Raw genomic sequence first — 16,834 nt, 5'->3', positions numbered from 1 at the left:
TGCAGTGCATAGGGGCGCCACACATGGGGGGGCTATTTTTGAAATTATCCATATTAAAAGTTTCAAATAACGTATATATTTTTTGTTAAAAAAATTATTTAGCATTTTATACGCGTATAATATTGTATTTTATTAAATTAAAAAATCATTCCACCCCTCCCCCCATTTTTTATACCATATACATGTTTTTATCAATTTATTATGTATCATATTGATTCATCAGGCCTTTTGGTAACTTCTTAGCTCAAAACTATTTTAATTTTAGCTACAAACAAAGTTAGTCAACATTTCAATTAAATAGAACATTTCACACAGTTTGTTTCTGTTTTTTTACACTAAACATTTGACAGTCTTTTTTATTTCACTTTTAGCAGTTTCAGTCAATTGTTCTTGCAAAGACAGACCTTCTGCCTCAGTCTGAATGTGAGAAGTAATTGCAATGTTCTTTTGCCCTTTAGGACTCCCATGTCTATCATTTTGTTTTGACAAATGTAGTACAAAAAGTCCAAAAGCAAGGCTAGTCAAGGTGCTATAATCATTTAGTAAGTGAAGATTAAATTGAGAAGAAATTTGGGGTGTTATGAGATGCATTTCTTTGCGACTTAACATGCGTAATGTAATTATACCTTTTACTATACTTCAAACTATTTCAGTTGTGTTCAGAACTGCGAAACTGTATTTTTTAAGCAAATTGATATTTTTATGAAAAAATATCTTTAATTTATTGATGGAAATATTTTCCACATTTTATCACTTGCCTGTTATAAAATATAGTTGGATTGAAGGGGGGGCGCGCAAAAGTTGAAGCCGCATACCCATCAGTAAATGTGCAGTTGCGCCCCTGGGTATGACCGCAGTTTGTGACTGCCGCCAGGTGGCACAAAGGGACAGAAATACACTATACATGTCACGATCGGGTCTTGAACCCGGGTCTCTGGTGTGGAAACCGGTGTGTATACCACTAAGCCACAGAGGAAGTCGTGTTGGACCCAAACGAAAACACTCCAAGAGGGAATCCAGAAAACAAGGATTTATTAAAAAAAAAAAAAAAAAAAGTCAACATAGGTTCTTCTCAAAAATGAGGTAGCAAAACAGACAACTTAGGTTCTTCTCAGAATGAGGTATACAAAATACTCTAACAGTATAATAAACATGTAAAGAAAATGCCACGAGGGGAGAAAACAAACAGATAATAATGCAGTCAGCAACAAGGAAAATAAAACACTCTTACAAGACGTAGCTCAGGAGATCAAGGGAACCGCAAGGCAAGTTCACCAGAGATGACTCAAAAACCGAGTGAGGAACACAGACAAAGTGACAACTTAAATACACTGGCTGGAACAAGTCACAGGTGATCCAAATTAAGTAAACGAGAACACATGAGGAAGAACAAAGACAGAGGGGAAACACGGGGACCTCTAGGGGAATGGAGACAAACTGCAGGATGGTGACAATACATTGGCTGTAAATACTCTGCTACTTGTAAATAAAGATAAACAATGAAACAAAGCATTATAAGTCCTTCATTAATCATTCAAATACAACTAGGCTACATTATTTAAAGGAATAAAGAATAGCAAATAACCTTTGGGGTGAAGTGCTTAAGTCCGCTATATGCATCAGCACCAAAACAGTAGTTGCCGTGAAATTGTGTTGGTTTACTAAATAAAATAATAATAATCTAGCCTAAGTAAAATTAGATTGAAATATTCACCGTCTCATTGAAGCCTATATTAACTGAAAGAGTATATTTCTAGTCACAGTTTGACACAGAGAGGTTGACAAACCAGCGCTGATACTGATCGCCTCTGTGCTGCCTGGGGCAGTGTCTCAACAACTAGGCAAAACTCAACAAATAGGCAATTGATGATTTAGTGTAGGCTATTCAACCAACAAACCAACCTTTTTCCATTTGGAAAATTACAGTTATTAATAGTTCTTATGTAATATACATTTTCAATAGCCTAATCTACGAATCAAACTAATCCAAAGTTTTTCTTGATGTTTGCATAATGATAACTTCGCACCAAACTAAGGCTTTCATTTTACAACTTATAAAACATGTATGCAAATTAAGCATATTAATAAGCATAAACATATCATGCCTTAAAGGGTCACGAAACACCAAAACACATGTGTTGAGCTGTTGACAGTCGTATATGTGTCCCACACTGCTATAAACACTATTAGGACACCTATATTTCACTAAAAAGTGTAAATTGGTTGTTTTTGCGTTATTTCAAGCAAATTCGTACTTCCGGTTTGAAACTAATTTTTGAAGCTGCGTCACGGTCATGACATAATAGCGTGTATTCCAGCGTGCAGACTGGACGTCTGTGCCAGAGTGTGTCTTATTACGTCTTACAGTGTGATGCATTAATGCATGAGTAAGGCTTGGTTCAAACCAATCAGCGCGCTCTATTGTGCAACTTCATTAATATTCATTACTGTCACAGTGTTTAGTCGACAGAGACGTCACGTTGTGTTGGCAAAACAAGCGTGAAGTGTTGCTTTTATAGTTTGCTGCCGTTAAGTTTCGTTTTCATTTTCTCTCTGTGAGAGCTCAGCTGGCGTCACGTGTGGATTAACAGTGTACGCGACGCTCGACAACAATAACTTACGTGTCTAAGGAGGATTATTGTTTACCTGAGAGCTGTTCTCATCTGCAAACGCTGAGATCCGGATTCGCTGCTCGTCTCCTCTTAATAAAGACGCGGCTCTAGTTGCTGGTAATTGTTCTGTCTCTACAGATTTGGTAAGTGAGCGACCAGTGCTCTTTGTTTATTCAGTTTGTTCGTATCGAACAAACTATTGCACTGAGTGTAAACATGTTAGCGCTACAACCAAACTTTAACCTCGTGTAGGGTTTTCACTGCATTTTGTGACCGGAATAACACACGCGGCTTTCTGACGCTACCTGTCATGTGCATCTAATTTTCTGGGAAATGCTGAGGGTTTTTCTCTTATTCGCCGTGCGGTAACAAACATTGCATAAAAAATACACGCTTAGAGCAACTCCTCGAATCAAATATCTCGTTTGTCGTGAGGGACATGACTGAATTCCCTGAATGAAAGAGCCAAACTGCAGTTAAAGTCCAACATTTAATAATTTGGCAAATAATTCGACTACAGATGTCCATGTAGGTTAAACACCATCACTTTTTTCCTGTATGTGTGTGTGTGTGTGTTTTGACTATGAAACTCAGCGGGTGCTCAAATAGACACTCCCACACATCCCACGTTAGTTCCTCTGACACTCCCCCCTAAACAGAGCTGGACACGCCCACTTTTCAGACTTTTTCCAAAGTAGAGGTGTGAAAACACCCTGCTGAAACGAGGGGGTTTCATGGCCCTTTAAGGCTCATTGTCTTTCATTACATGCAGTGTGTGTTTTCGGCTGCTCGCAAATGTCAGGTTGGTCTTAATCATAAGGCATAATCTATAAACTAATGACTTCTATTAAAAATGTTGACTAAGGTTTTGTAATATAATAGCAGCGGAGCATTAATTAAATGCATATTTTCCATGAAGCGATCTATTTGAGGTAGCCTAATATTTTTATTTGACGGAAGAAAAAAACATGATTGGAAAAACAGCAGATTTTTTTCTTTTTCTACATGTGTGTGAAAGAGAAATGAACAGAGAAAATGAACAGACGATAAATAATATGCGGCTCACTTTGCATGCAGATATGCCCATTAATTTCATTCATAACTGCCACTAGTTCTGAGTGCATGAGTGCGTTTTACATGAAGTGGCAGTTGGTCAAATATTTGTAACATAGCCTGTAATAAATAATAAATAGCCTACTGATAAAGTAAGTTCAGGTGATCACAAGTTCACAATCAGGTGATGTGCTCCACCGGCACGATAATCTTAATATTATTTTATAGTGTGTGCTGTGCCGCGGTTTTCATATGCTCACGTTTAAGATTTGAGGCAATAACATCGCCATGATGGTCAAAGAAATCGAAACATTCTTTTCACCCCAACGCAATTTAATAGGGCACTATAAAGGCTAAAGTACTTAATTCTTATATTTGCTTTTTGCAGCCTAGGGCTATACTTCTCACCATGTATCTTTTCTAAAACATTCAGTATAGTGTAAGACCATGTTTATTACTAAAAAAAACTTTATTATAGAGAATATAAAAATATTATAAAATATAATTTATATATTATAAAATATAAAAATTATATTTTATTTGAACACATCACATCACATAAGGAACACATTCAGAACCGTCTATTAGGTATTGTGAAAAGTCAAAGCAGAAAATCTGTGGTTAAAGCGCCACCCAGCGGTCAAAATCTGCTGGCACATCAACTACCGCCGCCGCGGTATGAGCGGCGGCAAAGGGAACAAATTGAAGTAGTGACATCTGTAAGTCAAATAATGTTGTTTCAAAGTGAATGGAAAAACTCTAAAAGTAAAAAATAATACAAATTATTTCTTAAAACAAAGCAAGTTTACTCGTCTTGCCTTTTTTATTTGAGATATTTAGGCTAGAAAAAAAATATAAGAAAAACAGCTTTTTTTATTAAAAGTTATTTTGTCAAATAAAAAAAATTAATTAAATATTTGTGAAAACAAAACCACATTTTTACTAGTCTACTAGTCTTCTTGATTTAATAATATTTAGATATTTGGACTAGAAACAAAACACAACCTCTAGCTGTATTGTTTTGCAGTGTAATGTATGATTTGAGCATATGAACTGTTTTGCTGTGATAGGCCAGTGAGGTGGAGCGTCTGACCACATGGTACAATCCCCTGGGTAGCCAAGAGCTCCAGATCTCCACCGATCAGTCTGTGGAAACCAGCATCACCAACTGGAGGTCCAAATACATCAGTCTGACGGAGAAACAGTGGAAGGATAATGTTAATCTGGCCTGGAGCATCGCACCGTATCTCGCTCTACAGCTGCCGGCTCGGTGAGTCCAGATTGATACATTGTAACAAGCAAAAGATTCCATTTGGAATAAAGGCTGCTCTTTAGAACTCGGGTCATCAAAGAGTTCTGAGGAATAGAATGTGTGATAGTTACAGCTGAAAAATAAAGTTTACAGTAATACGTTTTAGTTTTGAAATGCATCACTTTTGCTGCAGTTAAGCCTTCCGTCCACACTACCCTGGAGCTTTCCAGCTCCGAAAACGGAGCTTTTTGAAAACGCTGAAGAGGCCATTTTGTTTTTAAAACGTTCCTGCTCCGTGTCAGTGTGGATGGGGTAAAACAGAGACACCTGAAAACGGAGGCGTGGCTGCAGACATCTGATTGGGGATCGGATTTTTTTCTCAATATCAAGTACACAGTTTAGTCTTGCATCCTTTCAGTTCAGACTTCTCAAGTTTGATGTGAAAAACAAACTCTCGACGACACGTTGCGTGAATCTTCAAAGGGAACAGTGTAGGCTACTTTGTAACGTCATTCACATCACCCTGCATTTTAAAAATAAAATGAAAACATTACATAAGGAACTGGCTGTTTTCATTTTGATATTAAGAGCTTAACCGACAACAAAACTGTTGAGGCTACATATTTATACGAGCGTCATCTTCACTTTTTGCGTATTTATAGCAAAACGGAGCCTATAACATTACTGCCTCCTTTCATTTTCATTGAAAAATATGAAACAATACATCACTTTTGCTAAATATCAGTTTAATAATCGATAATGGCAATAAATAATACAATGTTTATACAATAAAGGCAAGCAATCAGTCAAATGTGCAGAATCAGTGTACGTGGCTACATAAATTAAAATATTAACTTATCTTTGCGCTCAGCCAAAACATGTTACCTGAGAACAAGTGATAGATTCATAAGACAGAAGAGTTGTTTAATAGAGACAAGATGAATTAAATGTCACGTTTAACAACTATAGTGACATGAGATCCAATGGTAGATCCTTGATGAACTGTCCGACATGTGCTGCTCTTACCTGGGGTTTTGTGCTCAAAGCACCCGCTGACTGCCTGGAGCTCAGATGAGGTCATGTGATGTGCGTTTTCAGAGGTGTAGTGTGAACGGAGATCTTTTCAGGTGCCATTTTAAAACTAAATTGTATTAGTATAAACGGGGCCTAAAACTGTTTTCAACATTGATGATATTAATTTTAAATGTTTACTGATTTTCAGATCCTGTTCGAATGATTTATAAAGGGTCATGCACTCCAAAAATACTTATTTAAATATTTATTTATAGATAGATACTTAATCAAATATTTATTTATTGATTATTACATTTACTGTTTGCAAAATATTTAGAAAATACCTTTCCTTTTGTTTTGTTTTTTCATTTAATATATTATTTTTATTATATTTTCATTTTTATATTTATATTTATAATATAAATATAATTATATTTTTTTATTATAGTTTTTTATTTTTATTAATTATTTCAAATATGTTATTATATTTCATTGCTCATTATAATCTGTTTTAACAAATTATGTAATCAATTTTATTTACAAATTTCTATTTATTTTATTTCAACTTTTTTTTTATTGTTATATATTGTTCATTTAATAAATATTATAGTTACAGTACACAATTTCTCAAAATGTTTGGAACAGCTTAATTGTTTTATGTTCAATCCACTTAAATTTGTAAAAACTAATACGTTAACTTAAATCTATCAAGCTGCCCTAACACAAATCCTTTACGTGGAACCCAATATTTTTTACAGTGTGTGACCCTGAAGACTTTAGGAATGATACTGAAAATTCAGCTTTTCATCACAGCTATAAGTTCTATATTACAGTTTGTTACAATTGAAATCTGTTATATGAAATGGTAATAATATTTGACTTTTTTACAGTATGTTTCATCTCATAAATGTAGCTTTTGTGAACATTTATGTATACCACCCATTAAGTCACTTTAACACAAAATATTTGTCAGGTTTAAGAACACAGAAGCCATTTTCTCCGAAGTGACTCGACTGGTGCGTTTGGACCCGGGAGCCGTCAGTGACGTTCCTGAAGCTGTAAAGGTGAATAACTAAATGATGATAACAAATATCAACAAAACAGACCTTAATCTGGTTTTCACCAAATCTTATTTAGCTAAACAAGATACGAGGTACAGAAATACACACTGTTAGATGTTTTTCATTTAGTATCTCATTCTATGATTGATAATTATGATTACAGCTATTTATTTTTTTTATTATTTTTTTAAACCATATGTTTTTTATTATAAATGTGTAAATTTATTATAATATTATAATATTTTTTAAATATAATAAAACATTATAATATTTTTTAGAACATACTTACATCTTATTACATTTCATAATTTGTTATATATATATTAATGAACATTTGTTTGCATGTATGCATGTGTATGTATCTTTAATTGTTTGTTTGTTTATTTGTTTATTTAGTTTATTGTTTGTAAAACATTTTGAAAATACATTTCCTTTTGTTATGTTTTTCATTTAATATATTTAATTAATAATTAATATATTATAATTATTTTTTTTCTAATTAATTAATTTCTAATTAATTATTTCAAATACTTGAATGTACTTCATTACATATTTTAGTCTGTATCTAAAACTTTTTTTAACAACTTATGTAATCTGTTTTATTTACATTACATTTGTTTTAATATTTTATTTTTAGTTTATGCATTGTTATATATATTTTAATCAACTGTTTATTTATTAAATATAATAGTCACAGTACATGATTTCTTTCATGGCCCCAATATATTAAATATTAATATTTAATGTGAATACACAATATTATTAATATATTTAATTATTTGCATTTTTATTCTATATTTATTTTTCATAATTTATTCATAATTTGTATTAATTGTTTCAAATATTTTAATGTATTTCCTTATTTTTCATCTGCAAAAAAATATTTATTTACATTTTGTTATCAGTTTTATTTACACATTCCTTTATTTTATTTACACATTTATTTTAATATTTTATTTATAGTTTTTTTATGTATTCTTATATTTTTTATATCAGTTGTTTAATTGCGATTTTTCTAATTCAACCTTGTGTTTCCTTTAATGTCCCCAATATATGAAATTAGCAATCAATTAATCAATCAGTCTCGATTTGCCATCAGTGAGCTGTTAATTGTCCTCATTGTCATTCATGTTCAGTGAGATATGTTGTTTTCTGCACGTCTGATGTGTTTTTTTTGTCTCTTCTGCTTCAGTTTTTGGTGACGTGGCACACGATCGACGCTGATTCTCCAGAATTGAGTCATATTTTGTGTTGGGCTCCGGCTGATCCTCCAACAGGCCTGTCTTATTTCTCCAGCATGTATCCTCCACATCCGCTGACCGCTCAATATGCAGTCAAAGTCCTGCGCTCCTTCCCTCCTGTAAGTCACACACAACATCATAAATATGTATATTTGATTAATCTGTTGTCATTTTTGAGTTTTTTCACTAAAGCATATCTCACTCTCGTCCAACAGGATGCCATTCTGTTTTACATCCCACAGATCGTTCAGGCCCTCAGATATGACAAGGTAGAGGGAGTGCCAAATAAACATTGAGGTCATAATTATTAGCCCTCCTGAATATTTTCCCCAATTTCTGTGTAACAGAAGACTTTTTTTCAGCACATTTCTAATCATTATATTTTTTTAAAACTCATTTCTAATAACTGATTTATTTTCTTTCGTCATGATGAAAGCACATAATATTAGACTAGATATTCTTCAAGACACTAGTATTCAGCTTAAAGTGACATTTAAAGGCTTAACTAGGGTAATTAGGCAAGTCATTGTATAACAGTGGTTTGTTCTGGAGACAATCCAAAACAAATATTGCTTAAGGGGGGTAATAATACTGACCTTAAAATGGGTTTAAAAAAATTTAAAACTGTTTTTATTCCAGCTGAAATAAATCAAATTAGACTTTCTCCAGAGGAAAAAACATTATAGGAAATACTGTGAAAAATTCCTAAATCTGTTAAACATAATTTGGGAAATATTTGAAGAAAAACCTCTACAGGAGGGCCAATAATTCTGACTTCAGCTGTAGAGACTTTGCATTTAATTTTAATGTATGCACAAAATATACTAAAATGTTTAAAAACACATTATTTATTTTAATAACTTTCTAAAAATTATTTTGTGATTTTTTTTTTTTTTTAAGTTGTTTACTTTAATGTATTTTTGCATTCTTACAATTTTTTGTTTCGTTTTGTTTTCATGTTAAATATAGTGCCAGATGGTGTAAAATTTAACAGGACACACTTTTGCACATAATTTCCTAATTTGCTCATTTTTAATTATTTGAATAACTTTTAAATATTATTTATTATGTATTTTTTAAAGTTACGCTTTTTTTGGTAGTTTTTCTGTTTTGTTTCTTTTTCATGTTGTATACAGTGTAAAACAGGAGACACACAGAGGACAGAATTGCATATGAAATAAAATTTGTTCATTTTTCATTACATTTTTTTTTTGTAGTTTTTCCTGTTTTGTTTCTTTTTTATGTTAAATACAGTTCCAGGTTATGTAAAGTTAGCATTAAACAGGATGCACACAGACACACACACACGCTGTTAGAAGTCATGTTAGTGAGGCCAGCAGGAGTCACTCAACCTGCTGTCTGTGTGAGTCTTGATGCCCCAGTATAGTGAAGGGGACTCTATACTGCTCAGTGAGTGCCGTCTTTCAGATGAGACTTTAAACTGAGGTCCTGACTCTCTGTGGTCATTAAAAACCCCATGGAACTTCTGGTAAAGAGTAGGGGTGTAACCCTGGTGTCCTGTACAAATTCCTTTGATCGGCCTATCATGGCCTCCCAATCATCCCCATCCACCGAATTGGCTCTATCACTGTCTCTCCACTCCACCAATAGCTGGTGTGTGGTGAGCACACTGGTGTCGTTGTCCTGTGGCTGCCGTCGCATCATCCAAGTGGATGCTGCACACTGGTGGTGGTGTGGAGAGACCCCCCCTCATGATTGTGAAGCGCTTTGGGTGTATGGCAATACATGATAAATGCGCTATATAAATACACATTACATTACGGTACACACACACAGGACAGAACTGCAAGATATCAAATTTAAACCCTTTTTTTATTTTAATAAATGTTTTTCATTTCATTTTTAATTTTAACAACTTTTTAGTTGCTCTATAATGTTTATTGCATTTATTCATAAACCTTTATCATATATTTTTATATATTTTTTACATTATGTACTAAATAATAATGACAGACAAAACTGGAAAGTCATAAAATATGTAACTTGTTCAGTAATGTTCAACAAATTAAATTGTAATGCTATTTATCAAGTTGCATGTGTAGCCCCGCTGGTCCTACGCCACCCAACCCACTCCGAGCTGGGATCAAACAGGCGACCATTCGCATGGGAGTCAGTTGCTCTACCAAGAAGGCTAAAGACCATGGCCTCTAGTGTCTGTCGCTAGAGCAACTTTAGAGGTCAGAGAAGTGAGGTTTACCTGCACAGCACTTACTAGCTGGCCTCCGTTACACTCACCCCCCTAAACCTAACTCCCATCCGGGTCACGGCACCAATGTAGCCCCGCCGGTCCTACACCACCCAACCCGCTCCGAGCTGGTATCGAATTGGCGACCTTCTGCATGGGACTCGGTTGCTTTATAAAAAGGAGGCTAAAGACCATGGCCTGTAGTGTTTGTCGCTAGAGCACCTTAAGAGGTCAGAGGAGTGAGGTTTACCTGCACAGCACTTACTAGCTGGCCTCCGTTACACATGCATAGTAACATATGGTATTTGCGTTGCTCATGTTTTGCATAATTATTTCTCTTTGCTTTTTTAATTCTGTTTTCTTTTAATTGTACTTATTGCCTCATATGAATGCATGCATTTGAACATTGATCTAAGATTCATGAATATATACAGTATTTCTTCTGTAAAACAAAGATAAATGCCCAATTTTTTTAATAATTATGTTTTAACGCAAGTATGGCAACTACATGGCCATATATTGCATTATTCATACTGTATGTTGGGAATGCATGTATTCAGAACATTTACATTCCCATGCACTGATGTTGTCATGCGTTGTGTAGATGGGATACGTGAGGGAATACATCCTGTGGGCAGCGCAGAAGTCTCAGCTTTTGGCTCATCAGTTCATCTGGAACATGAAGACCAACATCTACACCGATGAAGAAGGACACCAGAAAGACCGTAAATACTTTCATTAGATTTCAATTGATCACCAGGATTGAGAACTGGGACATAAGTTCAAGTTCATTTATTCATAAAGAACATTTAAAAACAGCCACAAGACTGACCAAAGTGCTGTACATAAAACAGAGACTTATTACAGTAAGTCAAAGTGAAACAGAGAGAAACAACCGATTATATTATTCATTTGTTCATTTTCCTTCGGCATAGTCCTTTTATTTATCTGGGGTCGTCACACCAGAATAAACTGCCAACTTATCCAGCATATGTTTAACACAACGGATGCTCTACTGCAACCCAGTACCGGGAAACACCCATACATACACATTCGCACTCATACACTACGGCCAATTTAGTTCATCAATTCCACTATAGCGCATGTGTTTGTACTGTGGGGGAAACCGGAGCACCTTGAGAAAACACACGTCAACACAGGGAGAACATGCAAACTCCACACAGAAATGACAACTTGACCCAGCTAGGACTCGAACCAGCGACCTTCTTGCTGTGAGGCGACAGTGCTAACCACTGTGCCATCCCTTAGTGATTTATTTACATTGCTACTGAAACCTGTTAAACACAGTAAGATTTGTAAAAATGTTTATCCAATGGCATGCAAAAAAGGATGCTTTGAATATTCAGTTTGTTTTATCATTAAATATTTTTTTCATTTTGCTTATCGTAGCATATTTTAACATATGTTCTGACATGCTCGCATATCAATATATAAACCATTACTTCTATAATCCCAAAAGCTACAATTCTAGTTTATCTTGTGTGTGTTTTTTTTCTAGCTGATATCGGGGATCTTCTGGAGCAGCTGGTTGAAGAAATCATCAGCTCTCTCTCAGGTCCTGCTAAAGATTTCTACCAGCGCGAGTTTGACTTCTTCAACAAGATCACCAATGTCTCCGCCATTATAAAGTACTGGAATCTTCTCCTCCACACTGTAAAAATATCCAGAAATGTGTAGTTTTTAATATAATTTTATTTTTCCCCGATTTATTTCTGCTTCTGAATTGCATTATGGGATCTTGATCTTTCTTCTAACAACTTTTAACACTGAAAAGTTGTGAAAAAGAGACTTTTCTGAACATGTGTAATAGTGTGCAGTGCTATATTGTCTGGGTTGGTGTTGTATATTACGTTACAGAAGCCTTGTAATAAACTGCAGCACATTTTCGGACTTATTTCTCTAGATATTATTATTTCTTATACATTATATATTTCAAACTACTAAAAATGTCAATAAAAGTCACTTTGTTAAACTGTAGAGTTGAATTTTCAACATTAAAACTCAACAGAGCAGAGATCAACATCCCATAATGCAATTCACAACTGTAAACAATCACCTGTGAATCACAAACTACAGAAACTGTTTATTTTACAATTATTTTTTACAGTGCAGCATCACTTCTGCACCTCCTGCTTCAGCCTCCAGATGGCGCTGACTTTCCACCATGTTTATTAAAGCTGAGATCTTTTCTTTTGCATATTTCAGGCCGATTCCTAAAGGTGACGAGCGGAAAAGAGCATGTCTGAGAGCTCTGTCTGATATCACAGTCCAGCCAGGTTTATATGCGTTTCAAAACCAGGGCCCATATTCACAAAACACCTCAAAATATTGGAAATTTGACTCTTTGATTTAGGAGATCTGAAAAATAATGCAAAATAAATTTGTGCTAAATTTAGGACTTCTAAAGAAGGTCACTGGTTTCAGTCCCAGCTGGGTCAGTTGGCATTTCTGTGTGGAGTTTGCATGTTCTCCCCGTGTTGGTGTGGGTTTTCCAAACAGTGGTTTCCATAGTTTCCCCCACAGTCCAAATATATGCGCTACAGGGGAATTAATTAACTAAATTGGCCATAGTGTATGAGTGTGTGTGTGAATGAGAGTGTATAGGTGTTTCCCAGTACTTGGTTGCAACCAGAAGGGCATTAGTTGTGTAAAACATTTGCTGGATAAGTTGGCGATTCATTATGCTGTGGTGACTCCTGATGAATAAGGGACTAGTCTGAAGGAAAATTAATACAGGACTTTCAAACTTTTTCTAAAATGTATTTCAGAAAAGTGTTTTAGTGCTAAAAAAGTAGAAAACCCCGCACAAACTATCCCAAAACAGCTGTTTTCAGCAATCTGCTATTCATATCTTTAAAACATTGACCACAATGTAATTTAAACAAAATCAACAGTTTTAAACAAATATTATTCCCACCCCTACCCTCTTAAACAAGTTACATTACATTTATCTACGAGAGAAAAGAAAATAATAATAAATAACAATTTTAATAAATGAATTAAAAAATAATTTTTGTTTTGATCTTTGTTTTCAAAATTATTGTAGCGAAATTTGCTCAGTTTATGAATATTAATGACCAATAATAACAAGATATTATTAATTATTAATGTTCTGAATTAACCTAATTTGACTAAATAAACATAACAATGACCTTGCCCGCTCGTCTGAGCGTACTCTGTAATTATTTCTTTATTTAGAAAGGGAATTATAACTACTTTTTGTGAAGTAGATTATTGTGATATTATTATAATATTATTATACACATGCTTCTCACTACTGACTTTCACTTATACTGACTTTGATTGCTTTAAATACTTTTGTTAATTATACGTTTTGTTAATAAATCATTTCTCTTTTTAATTCACCTGGTCCGTATTGTCTCTCTAATGTTGCAACTTTGAGCCGGTTGTAACAAGGGGAATCCAGTTTTTCAGCTGCCGCCCATATGTTACATTATATATTTAATGTTTATTCAATAAATACAAATTTGGTCAGAATATATCATAAACAACATTTGGTAACTCTTTACAATAGCGTTGTATTAGTAAATCTTAGTTAATGCATTTCCTAACACGAACAAACAATGAACAATACATTCATTACAGTTTGTTCATGTTGGTTAATGAAATTACAGTCATTCATTGTTAGTTCATGCTAACTCGCAGTGCATTAACTAATGATAACAAGCATGAATCTGGATGTTAATTTAATGCATTAGTAAATGTTGAACTGTGATTAATAAATGCAGTACCTGTATTGTTCATAATTAGATTGTGTAAAAAAAAATAAACTAATGAAACCTTTCTGTAAAGTTTGACCCAATATTTTAAGCATTTAAAAATGTATTTGCTTAATCATCTTTTTCATTAACTTGTAACATTGGAAAAATATATTTATTTAATGTCCAAAATATTAAAAGGGAGGAACATGCTTTTTACAACGCAAGTCTTCACTTATACCTTTAAATGTGCCAATATTTTTATTTTCATTTATTCATACATTTTTCTTCTGTGTAGTCCCTTTATTCATCAGGGGTCGCCACAGCGGAATGAACCGCCAACTTATCCAGCATATGTTTTACACAGTGGATGCCCTTCCAGCTGCAACCAAGTTCTGGGAAACTCCCATACGCTCTCTCATTCACACTCACACACTACGGACAATTTAGTTCATCAATTCCCCTATAGCACATGTGTTTGGACTGTGGGGTAAACCGGAGCACCCGGAGGAAACCCACGCCAACACGGGAAGAACATGCAAACTCCATGCAAACTCCACACAGAAATGACAACTGACCCAGCTGGGACTCAAACCACGACCTTCTTGCTGTGAGGTCACAGTGCTAACCACTGAGCCACCATGTCACCCCTTATTTTTGTTTATGGCAACATATTGCATCTACAGAATTTCTCACAGAGACTCCTTCCCTTCACCATCAGCCAATCACTGTGTGCACAGTTAATAATAAGGATGACATATTTTATAGCAACAAGCTAAACCCCTCCCTCATTCTCATCTAAAGACTTCTTTCTCTTCTGAAGCAAAACTTTACGCGCCACTTTTAAGAGAAAAATCTGAGCTAAAAAAACGTAATGCTATTTAGGAGAGCGTTTTGAGAAAATGTTTTGCAAATACGGGCCCAGATCACCATTTTTAATATGTATCTATATATGTTTTTTAATCACAGTACTGACATTTAGATGTGTTTCTCAGGCTGCTATCTGCCCAGTAATCCTGAAGCTATAGTGCTGGACATCGACTACAAATCAGGAACGCCAATGCAGAGGTACATGAACTGTAATCAATTACTGATTGTGAATTACGTGACAGAATGTGTAGTGAGGAATATCATTTATTAAAGTACATGTTTATGGTAATGTTATCTGACTAGTTTTGGATTACATTCGTGGTAACCCTTGTTTAATGTCACATATAGTTGAAGTCTAAATTATTAGCTCCCTTGTATATTTTTTCCCATTTTCTTTCTGAACATAATAGTTTTAATTACTCGTTTCTAATAACTGATTTATTTTATCTTGGTCATGATGACAGCACATAATATTAGCTTAAAGTGACATTTAAAGGCTTAATTAGGGTTAAGTTGGGGTAATTAGGCAAGTTGTTGTATAACAGTGGTTTGTTCTGGAGACAATCCAAAACTAATATTGCTTGAAGGGGCTAATAATATTTAGGGGGCTAATAATTTCAATAACATTGCATATTAATGTTCTAGCTGAAATAAAACAAATAAGACTTTCTCCGGAAGAAAAAATATTATCAGAGATACTGGTGAAAATTTCCTGAATCTGTTAAAAATCATTTGGAAAATATTTGAAAAAGAAAAAACATTCGCAGGAGGGAATTATTTTGACTTCAACTATATATTAAAGATAGATAATCTATTTTGACAGATGCATAGAAAAAAAAATACAATTTTCATCAACAAGAGTCTCAGCAGCTTCAGCTTAAAGTGCAATAATGGACTATTAATGTAATAAAAGTCATAAAGTAATAATATTACATCTTATGAGTTTAAAAAGGTCAAACGAAAAAAAATAAGGTCAAGAATCTTGGTGTGACTCTGGAGTCAGATCTGAGTTTCAATAATCATGTCAAAGCAGTCAGTAAATCAGCATTGTCATCTCAAAAACATAGCAAGATTCAGATGCTTTGTTTCCAGTGAAGACTTAGAGAAACTTGTTCATGCTTTTATCAGCAGCAGGGTGGATTACTGTAACGGCCTTCTCACTGGCCTTCCCAAAAAGACAGTCAGACAGTTGCAGCTCATCCAGAACGCTGCAGCCAGAATTCTGACCAGAAGCAGGAAATCAGAGCACATCACACCTGTCCTCAGGTCTCTACACTGGCTCCCAGTTACATTCAGAAGAGAGTTTAAAGTATTATTAATGGTCTATAAATCACTAAATAGTCTAGGACCTCAATACATTACAGATATGCTCACTGAAAACAAACCTAACAGATTACTCAGATCTTTAGGATCTTATAAACTAGAAATTCCAAGGGTTCAGTCAAAGCAGGGTGAATCTGCCTTCAGCCACTATGCCCCTCGCTGCTGGAATCAGCTTGCAGAAATGATCAGATGTGCTCCAACATTAGGCACATTCAAATCGAGACTGAAGACACATCTGTTTAGCTGTGCCTTTACTGAATGAGCACTGTGCTGCATCCGACAGATCGCACTATTATGTTTTTCGTTTTCTTTTTCATTCTTTTATAACCTATTTTAACTCATTTTAATTTGTTTTTATCTGTTTTTAATAGTTTTTATTGTCTGCATTTTATGTTCCTAAACTTGTCTTTTTATTTCCTGTTTATGTAAAGCACTTTGAATTGCCACTGTGTATAAAATGTG

The 16,834-nt window shown here is 34.5% G+C and overlaps 1 protein-coding gene across 3 annotated transcripts in view; it reads left to right on the top strand.

The window, feature by feature from the left end:
• The window catches only part of pi4kab (phosphatidylinositol 4-kinase, catalytic, alpha b), a 158,510-nt gene that overhangs the window by 117,220 nt on the left and 24,456 nt on the right, over positions 1-16,834 (top strand). For all 3 annotated transcript variants that reach the window (XM_073909892.1, XM_073909891.1, XM_073909890.1), the window contains 8 exons: positions 4,736-4,935; positions 6,905-6,995; positions 8,185-8,352; positions 8,449-8,502; positions 11,044-11,164; positions 11,959-12,088; positions 12,666-12,736; positions 15,175-15,247. In XM_073909892.1, the coding sequence (XP_073765993.1) occupies positions 4,736-4,935; positions 6,905-6,995; positions 8,185-8,352; positions 8,449-8,502; positions 11,044-11,164; positions 11,959-12,088; positions 12,666-12,736; positions 15,175-15,247 (908 nt within the window). The remainder of the gene's footprint in view (positions 1-4,735; positions 4,936-6,904; positions 6,996-8,184; positions 8,353-8,448; positions 8,503-11,043; positions 11,165-11,958; positions 12,089-12,665; positions 12,737-15,174; positions 15,248-16,834) is intronic.

Source organism: Danio rerio, chromosome 8 (assembly GCF_049306965.1).
Source record: "Danio rerio strain Tuebingen ecotype United States chromosome 8, GRCz12tu, whole genome shotgun sequence".
NCBI lineage: Eukaryota > Metazoa > Chordata > Actinopteri > Cypriniformes > Danionidae > Danio > Danio rerio.
The sequence above is the reverse complement of the archived record's forward strand: the minus strand, read 5'-3'. Positions and strand labels throughout refer to the sequence as shown.